The sequence below is a fragment of the Rutidosis leptorrhynchoides genome, chromosome 2 (assembly GCF_046630445.1).
Source record: "Rutidosis leptorrhynchoides isolate AG116_Rl617_1_P2 chromosome 2, CSIRO_AGI_Rlap_v1, whole genome shotgun sequence".
Classification (NCBI taxonomy): Eukaryota; Viridiplantae; Streptophyta; class Magnoliopsida; order Asterales; family Asteraceae; genus Rutidosis; species Rutidosis leptorrhynchoides.
The window spans coordinates 156,225,339-156,234,236 of record NC_092334.1 but is presented as its reverse complement, the minus strand read 5'-3'; the positions used below and the strand labels follow the sequence as shown (position 1 = coordinate 156,234,236).

The following is an 8,898-nucleotide window of genomic DNA, read 5'->3' as shown; positions in this document are numbered from 1 at the left end:
TCTTTACCACCAAGATATTTAGATTCAAAACCATTAAAGTTCTCGGACTTACATATTTCATTAAAATAATCGAGATGCTCAATATTCTTGATCTCACCGATGAGAGCGTGCCCGAGGAGATCGACTAGCTTTGAATCGGTTGGCACCTTGATGGAAAATTCTTTGGAGAAATATGCATCATTGTGTTTATTAACATGTATCTTATTGTTCAGAACATCACAGAAGGTACGATCATTAACGGTATTATCAAGATTAATATTAGGGTTTACCTTCTGATTAGTACCCTGAGAATTCTGATTAGTATGGTTTTCGGCAGTCCCTTTTGTACCTTTATTTTGATCGTGAGCTTTGTAGACAACCAACAACATACCATCAGCTTCAATCCTATTCAGTTTCCTTTCCATATTGTCGACTTGATGAGGAGGTATATTCTTATATCTCACAAATCCGAATCTTTTTCCATTCTTTAGCCTTTTTTTTTTTATATACACTTCCGTTATTTCGCCATGTTTTTTGAAAAGGGACCAAAGTTTAACGGAGTTCCAAGAGTCTGGAAAGTTGAAGAATAAAAAGGAGGTGATGCCATTGTTTACGTGTTTGGATTGTGATGGGGTAGGTTTAGGGTTTTCGGTTGTATGGTTAGGGTGTTTATGGTTTTCGGTTGGGTGGTTTGGAGGGGTAGGCTTATCGGATGAATGGTTATGGTTTCCAAACTTCTTAATTAGGTTTTTGTTGTGTTCTTGATGTTTGAATCGTTGATATAGTAGATTGTTTGCTGCGTTCATACGGTTGAGAAATTGTGTGTTAGGGTTTGTTGGTTGCCGATAAAGAGGAGGAAAGGCACTGGAAGATGGTGTAAAGTTGGCCGAATTAGGGTCTGAGAGGTTCTTGCAGTTACGGTCAACCTTAATCTATACGCCAACATTATCGGGTTGATATTTTATGTTGTTGATGATGCGAGAATTGTTCGAATGCCGGTTCTGATGAGATATGTTTGGTTGTTTGTTCAAACGGCTAGATAAGGGTGTGAAAGGAGAACATGTAATGGGGAACATCTTAATAGGATAAGAAAAGAGAAGGCAAAGTACCAATATAGATTGAATCTAGATCTTGAACAAGAGAACGTAAAAGACTAATTAGTAGACAGAGATCGGATTGCCGGAATTAGACCTTGTAGATCGCCGCTAATTTTTTTTTTTTTTTTTTTTTTGAAGATGTTTTTCTCTGAGGCAAATGAACAAACAGGTTGTGTGCAATAACAAAAAAGAAGAAAATAGATGAGGATCAAAAGGGTGACTACCAGTTAACAAATGCAGATTGGATGAAAAGAAAAGAGATGAAGTTAATAACAAGAAGAGAGGTGAAGATCTCACCGGAAAAAGAAAGGAAATATAGTCGTTACCGGTGAAATAGAGCCGTTATCAGTGAACATGGTGAAAGCTTTTTTTGGTAATATCTTTACATTTTGATTTGGACAGTAGTGTGGCAGGAGAAGAGGTGGCAACCGGAGGTGAAATTGAGTGGTTTTGATGAATTTTGCTTCTTCCATTTTGGTGTTCAAAGTTGTCTACTTTGAATGTCTAGAAGATTCTAGATTACGGTTAGAATAGAGACATCTAGCGGCATCTAGAAGATATTAGATTACGGCTGGAAGTTATCACAACTTATATCTATTAACCCGCTTAATCAAACGGATATGGATATAGATGAATGAACTGAAATTAAACGGGTATTATATGAATGAATAAAAATTAAATTGATGTGAATATGACATCATCCAATCCATATTCCTTCTATTGTCATATCCAGTGACACTGTGTTAGCAGCGTTAGCCGGCGTCATTTGTGTTATATCACATGCTGGGGGTAAAAATGGTCTCGGTGAAAAAAATGTAGTGTAGGTCTACCTATCGGGGCAAATCTCAAGCTTTATAAAAATTGGTCGCCCATTTTCGATAAATTTAAAAATCGTCTTGCGGATTGGAAAAGTAAAACCATTTCCTTCGGGGGTAGACTCACTTTAATTAAAGCGGTCCTCACTAGTCTACCCCTATATTTTTTCTCTCTTTTCAAAGCCCCGGAAGGGGTGCTAAATGATCTCGAGGGAATTAGAAGGGATTTTTTTTGGGGTGGGTCATGTGAGCAAAGAAAGATGGCATGGGTTAGTTGGAACCAAATCCTATTGTCTTATGAGCTAGGTGGTTTAAATGTCGGTTCCTTAAAACACAAAAATTTGTCCTTACTTGCTAAATGGTGGTGGAAATTCCTAACCAACAAAGGATCACTTTGGGTAAATGTGATAAAAAGCATATATGGATGTAATGGCGGGCTTGATTGCATATCTTCTGATGTGCCTAATCTTAAAAAATTCACGGGAAGAACGTGGTTTAATATTATTAATATCAAACACACCCTAACCAAGTTAGGGTGTGACATCTCTAACCAATTTGTTAAGTGTGTAGGTTCAGGTTTGGAAACAAAATTTTGGACAGAAAAATGGATTGGAGAAGCTGAATTGATGTCGAGTTTCCCAAGACTCTACCGGCTTGAAGCTCAAAAGTCTGCTTCAATCGCAAATAGAGTGGAATGGAGAGATGGACAAACGCATTTCATGTGGGACTGGACTGCCGTGCCGAGATGGCGAGTTGCTGCTGAATTGCAACAGTTAGAATCGCTGGTCGCTGCTTACAACCATTCGAACAGTAATGATGATAAATGGAAATGGGTACCGAATTCCAATGGATTTTTTTTTACTCGTTTGATGTTGCTGCACCTGGAAAACCATCTCAATTCACCTTCAGGTTTCGATCCAACTATTAGAAATAAACTAATCCCGCAAAAAATAGAGATCCTAATTTGGAGAGCAATTCAAAATAAACTCCCGGTGAGAACCGAACTTGATCGTCGGGGCATTGACTTGCATTCAACTAGATGTCCGGTATGCGATGATGCAATTGAATCCCTTAACCATACGCTTATCCTTTGCAAATCCTCATTCTCCATTTGGGAAAGAATCTTTAAGTGGTGGAACCTTGATATGGTAATTTTCAGCGATACCCGTGAGTTAGCAAGTGGAAGTAATGCGAAGATAAAAACTAGCACCGGCTACCAAATTTGGCAAGCGGTTGTCTGGACTACAACCTACTTCATTTGGAAAAATAGAAACGATCACGTTTTTAATAAGTCAAGATCCTGCATTGCAAAAATTGTTTCCGAGATACAATCCAAATCTTTCGAATGGATCTCCTCGAGATTATCTAATGGTAATTTAGATTGGTTAAATTGGTTAACAATCCCCTTGATATACGATGTGAACCTACCAAGGAAAGAAGGAATCGGTTAACTAACAGGGTTTTTTCATCCTCTCTCGCAATTGAATCCTTTGGTAATTACCTAAATGAACAGGTTTTTCATTACTTTGTCGCTAAAATTGATTAGCACTGTATTGATAATTCGGTCCAGCTTGTTTTTCAAGTGAGGGAAAACCTAGGATGATTTTGTGAGTTGAGGGTTTTTCCCTGTTCATATCACTCGAGTTTTCTTCATAGATTGGTAGACTTTAGCAATATATGTAACTGTAATAGTTTCGTGTTATATGTTTTTTCTCGAGTTTTTGGCCGTCGGCCCAATTGTAACAATTTTAAGTTATAATAAAGTTTGATCTTTCAAAAAAAAAAAGTTTTAATTTTTTTTTTTGAATTTTCAAAGTGCACTGTTGTAATTTTACGTAGCGATTTAGCGAATAACGTTATCTCCGAAAACAAGTTGCTATAGGCCATTTCGATTTTCTGATGATATGTAGATACAAAGTAATGGGACCCACAAAAGTCCCAACATACATATACATCCTGACATCCATTCACCACCATCCATACAACAAGTGTTTTATCAACTCAAAACACCCACACATACAAAAAATAAAAAACCAACTAAAATTTATATTATGTCCAGATCGATAATCTCTCTTACGTTTGATTCCAACTAGTTAAAACTACACCGTTTTATGGACGTTTCGATGATGTTCCGACCACCTGCAACAAACCCCACTCCGACAACTTCATGTTATAGTTGCACTACAGGTTTTGTGGGGTTGCCGGAAAGTTTGAAGAAACGGAGAAACGTGGCCGGAAAAAGGTTGGTGGTGAGTGTAAGAGCAACGGTGGAAAGAAACGGCGGTGATGGGATTGATGCCGGTGAAAGAAAGACTGCCGGCGCCGGCGCCGGCGCTGGGTATAGTAGTAGTACTAGTATGGAAGTGACTACATTTAATCAAGGGTTTGCATCAGAAGCTGAGTTTCCTGTTTGGGATAAAATTGGTGCTGTTGTTAGACTTAGTTATGGAATTGGTTAGTTTTTATCTTCATTTTCTTTTGATATTTTGGAAAAGTTGATAAACTTAATTTTTGACTATTTTAGGAGTTTATTATTATAAGCTTCAATTTATGCCTTATTTAAGATTATAAGCTGAATTTAAGTTTTTAGATTGTTGGTATATGACTATTTAAGATTATAAGCTGAATTTAAGTTTTTAGATTGTTGGTATACAACCCCTTGAAATATATGTTTTCTTTGTATCAAAAGGTAATTGTTAAATTGTTATTATCATTTTAACATTCTTATAAACTTATAATCCATAAATTCATAGACACACGAGGCTGCAAATATTGCTACTCGGGGAGTACAAGGGTAGTAATCGGATGTTGACCAAGTTTGATTTTCACTAATTTTGACCAATTTTCTGAGTAATTCCGAGTTTTTGCCGAACCGAATTTATTTCCCAGTAGTTCCGAGTTTTGGACAAGTTTGGCCAAGTTTGGTCAAGTACTCCTCGAGTTGCAAAAACCGAGAACTCGCCGAGTTCCGAGTTCTGCGTTTGAATCTCACCCGAGGGGTTTACCACACGCGATGCCCCGTGCCCGTATGAATTCGTCGTGGGGTTTCCTCCTAAGGGGCGGTAGGACTGTAATGTTCGTCCCGGGAAATGATTGGGTATGGGGTTCCAACATTGTGTTCGGACCCCGTCGTCAGTGACTCCTAACCGTCGTTAAAAAAAAAAAAATTACTATCGCATTCCAGAGCATTAATATTACCATCTTTTGTCTAATCTCTTTAAAACACAGGAATCTATGGCGCAATGGCGTTGGCAGGAAACTTCATCTGCACAACAACAGGAATCGATAGCAGCGGAGGGTACGCGCCAACGTTAGACGCAATTGTACAAGGACTCGGTTATGCATCTCCTCCCATTATGGCTCTTCTATTTATACTAGACGTACGATCATCTTTCAATAGTCTATCTTCTGCTCATTTATTCACTAAATTTCCAAACTTGGTTGATTTTAGTGTATTAGAGATGTCTAATGCAAATGTGATTTGTCTAGTGCAGGATGAAGTTGTTAAAGTTTCACCTCATGCTCGTGCAATACGCGATGTAGAAGATGAGGAGTTACGAAGCTTTTTCTATGGCATGTCACCATGGCAGGTTGATTATATGATTATTGCTACATGAATTAGTTTTTAGTGTTTGGATAAATTGATGTTGTTTTATGTTTTTATCAAGAAATTCTTGAGTGATCGAATAATAACTTCCTTACGTATTATAATTGCTATCAATACAAATAAAATTGTACCACAATTAAGGTTACATACAATAGTTTTCTCAAGATGGTTAACATGTGATCCTCCGTCCCATCTTGATAGTCCAATATTCCTTTTTTGGGCTGTCCCAAATTAATAAGTAGTCCATTTCCATAAATATATAAGAATAATAATGTATATTTCTTTTATGCCCTTAACTTTTGCATACAAGACAAAAAAGATAGGTAAAAAGTAAGGAGTAAAACTGTAAAGTAAAGAAAAAGTACAGTGTAATGATGAGATTTCTTAAACCGTGTTTTTTTTGTCTGTGGACTATTAAATGGGACGGAGGGAGTATTAATTTTTCGATATAGTTGATAATTCAATAAATAAATAAAAGCTAATTACATCAACACACCTTCTGTAACATGTTCTATACTACTGATATATGATGGTAAATATTCAATATCACATGATCAGTCTGAAATTATATATCCGAATAATCTCTAGGTTTTCATGTGGTTTTGATCATGTTAATAATTTTGTTAACTTATTACAGTTTATAATGATTGTTGCTGCAAGCTCAGTTGGTGAGGAACTATTTTATCGAGCTGCTGTTCAGGTGATTTTTCTTAACAAACTCGTTGAATTTTAGAATATTTTTACTCGTTTTCTGATCTTTATATGCAACTATGCAGGGTGCATTAGCCGACGTGTTTTTAAGGGGGAATGATTTTGTAGCAAATGCACGCGGAATGGCTGCACTGGTACAATGACTACTATTTTTCTCCTTACATTGTTAGGGGTGGAAAAAGTAGGGGGCGGGTGGTTGGTTAAGGGTCAAAACAGGTATTTTTTTGGTGCGGGTTGACCTGAAACACCTTGCGTTCGTTTTTTCCGAAAATATAAAAATTGTATTTTTAGTAATAATAACGCACACACGCGTTTCTGGGCGGAAAACCGAACCGCATAACAGATACCCGATCCATCAATCCATACGGGCATGTGTATCAGGTCGAATTCCTGCGTACACGTTGGTAAAACCTCCCTAACGGACTTCCGCTTTCGTGGCCCAATGGTTCAACCCCAATACTTTTGAGGTAGGGTTCTATCGCTGGCTCTGTAAAAAGTCCGTGAGGGAGGTTTTACCGACCCAATCCACATGCCCGTATGGATTGATGGATCGGGTCCTGTTATGCGGTTCGGGTTTCGGCCTGATGCGTGTAAAATGATCGGGTTGGTGGTTTTTATCCCCGTCGGTGATTTCAAACACAGCTTTAAAAAAATAATAATAGTAAACTTCTTTTGGTACCAACGAACGTTTGCTTCAACGGTATCAAGGCTCAGTGTGGAAGGGCCCGCGATTAGTTGCCAAGCAACCCGGGTTCAATTCCTGGGGGTGGGATTTTTTCTCTCCAATTTCCTGCGATTAGTTGCCAAGCAACCCAGGTCCCGCGATTAGTTGCCAAACAACCCGGGTAGGAGTTTCCTTCTAGCGTGTGTGGGTGCAAATGATGAGGGTCGTTGAAATAAATGATCCGCTGATGCAAATTCGCCGTTCAAAAAAAAAAAAAAAAAAAAAAACTTTTGGTTAAACTACATCTGGGATTACTTTCAACCGGTTTGAGCAGGTTCTTTTCTAAAATAACCCTAGGTGGTCGCCCTCGGATAAGTCGGGTTCGTAAAGTGGATTGGAAATTCAGGTATACCCAGAAAAAGATAACACCAATCGATCTGTTTATAAGTAAATGGGTTGTAATTGCCACCTCTATGTTTTTCAGTTTCAAATTAATTTGGTACTGAAAGCCAAGTAGACTAGTCTTTCTTTTTTTACTTTTAGACTGGAGTGCTGCCTCCTTTCGTGCCGTTTGCCGAAGCGTTTGCAGCAGTTATCACAGCTTCACTTACGGGTTCGCTTTATTATGTAGCTGCGTCTCCAAAAGGTTTGTTTCTGCTGTTCTTCAAGTTTATTTTATTTTATTTTATCATTATTATTTTTATTTGTATCTTACAACACATTAACACGTGTTACGGATTTGCTTCAGATCCTACATATGTTGTAGCACCAGTTTTGAGTTCACGTTCTGGCCGTCAAGAAATGAAGAAGCTTTTTGCAGGTACGAACGACAACATGAACTTTAAACCGATGATTACTTAATTGTGATTAGATCATAAATTCAAGTAACATATGTTTTACATTTTACAGCATGGTATGAAAGAAGGCAAATGAAGAAGATATATTCTCCATTACTTGAAGGACTTCTAGCTCTTTACCTTGGATTCGAATGGAACCAGGTAACATAAACTTCTAAAATTAAAATTTAGTTCTCCATTTACGTCGATACCATTACTTGAAATGACGATTATGTCCTTATAATACAAATTGGCAGACGAACAACATTTTAGCACCCATCATCACACACGGGATTTATTCTGCAACGATTCTAGGACATGGGCTTTGGAAGATTCATGATCATCGAAGAAGGTTACGCCAACGAGTCCAGCAGCTAAATCTTGAAGAAAATAACTCAAGAAATTTCTGATATAATAGGCCTAGAATCAGAGTTAATTAATAATTACTATATTCTTTTGGGATGGAGACTGTAAATATATTAATATTAGTAAATAACTAAACATTGCTATATCTTATATATAAATACTACTATACAGAGAGTTGAAACAGATTTCATGAGTCTGTGCCAACGACAACTTTGACCCAGAAAGTTCAAATCTGATGATAAGACCATTTGTAACGGTTAAGGCGTTTCTTGCTCGTGTTTCTTGCCTTTTTTCACTTTTTTGATGAGTAGGACATGTTTCCTTTTTGAGCGGAGTATTGGTGGTGTTTCTTTTTGGTGTTAGTTATGAGTATTGTGCTGACATGTGAAATGTCCCGTTCTTATTGATTAAAAACGTTCCATATTAATTGATTTAGTTGCGAGGGTTTGACCTCTATATGAGACGTTTTTCAAAGACTGCATTCATTTTTAAAACAAACCATAACCTTTATTTCATAAATAAAGGTTTAAAAAGCTTTACGTAGATTATCAAATAATGATAATCTAAAATATCCCGTTTACACACGACCATTACATAATGGTTTACAATACAAATATGTTACATCGAAATCAGTTTCTTGAATGCAGTTTTTACACAATATCATACAAACATGGACTCCAAATCTTGTCCTTATTTTAGTATGCAACAGCGGAAGCTCTTAATATTCACCTGAGAATAAACATGCTTTAAACGTCAACAAAAATGTTGGTGAGTTATAGGTTTAACCTATATATATCAAATCGTAACAATAGACCACAAGATT

The 8,898-nt window shown here is 37.2% G+C and overlaps 1 protein-coding gene across 1 annotated transcript; it reads left to right on the top strand.

Annotated features, from left to right (window-relative positions):
• The first annotated feature begins 3,856 nt into the window (after positions 1-3,856).
• Positions 3,857-8,410, top strand: LOC139891525 (uncharacterized). The gene is made up of 9 exons (XM_071874498.1): positions 3,857-4,345; positions 5,120-5,271; positions 5,386-5,481; positions 6,136-6,198; positions 6,275-6,343; positions 7,417-7,519; positions 7,622-7,693; positions 7,783-7,871; positions 7,967-8,410. Exons 1-9 carry the CDS (start codon positions 4,003-4,005, stop codon positions 8,117-8,119), a joined length of 1,140 nt encoding a protein of 379 aa, XP_071730599.1. The 5' UTR covers positions 3,857-4,002; the 3' UTR covers positions 8,120-8,410.
• Positions 8,411-8,898: the final 488 nt, after the last annotated feature.

Excerpts from the sequence above, each read along its gene's own strand:
- LOC139891525 (XM_071874498.1), top strand. The coding sequence starts at position 4,003 with ATGGACGTTTCGATGATGTTCCGACCACCTGCAACAAACCCCACTCCG. Across the intron at positions 7,520-7,621 it reads TGTAGCTGCGTCTCCAAAAG|ATCCTACATATGTTGTAGCA; the intron begins GTTTGTTTCTGC and ends GATTTGCTTCAG. Across the intron at positions 7,872-7,966 it reads TTGGATTCGAATGGAACCAG|ACGAACAACATTTTAGCACC; the intron begins GTAACATAAACT and ends ACAAATTGGCAG.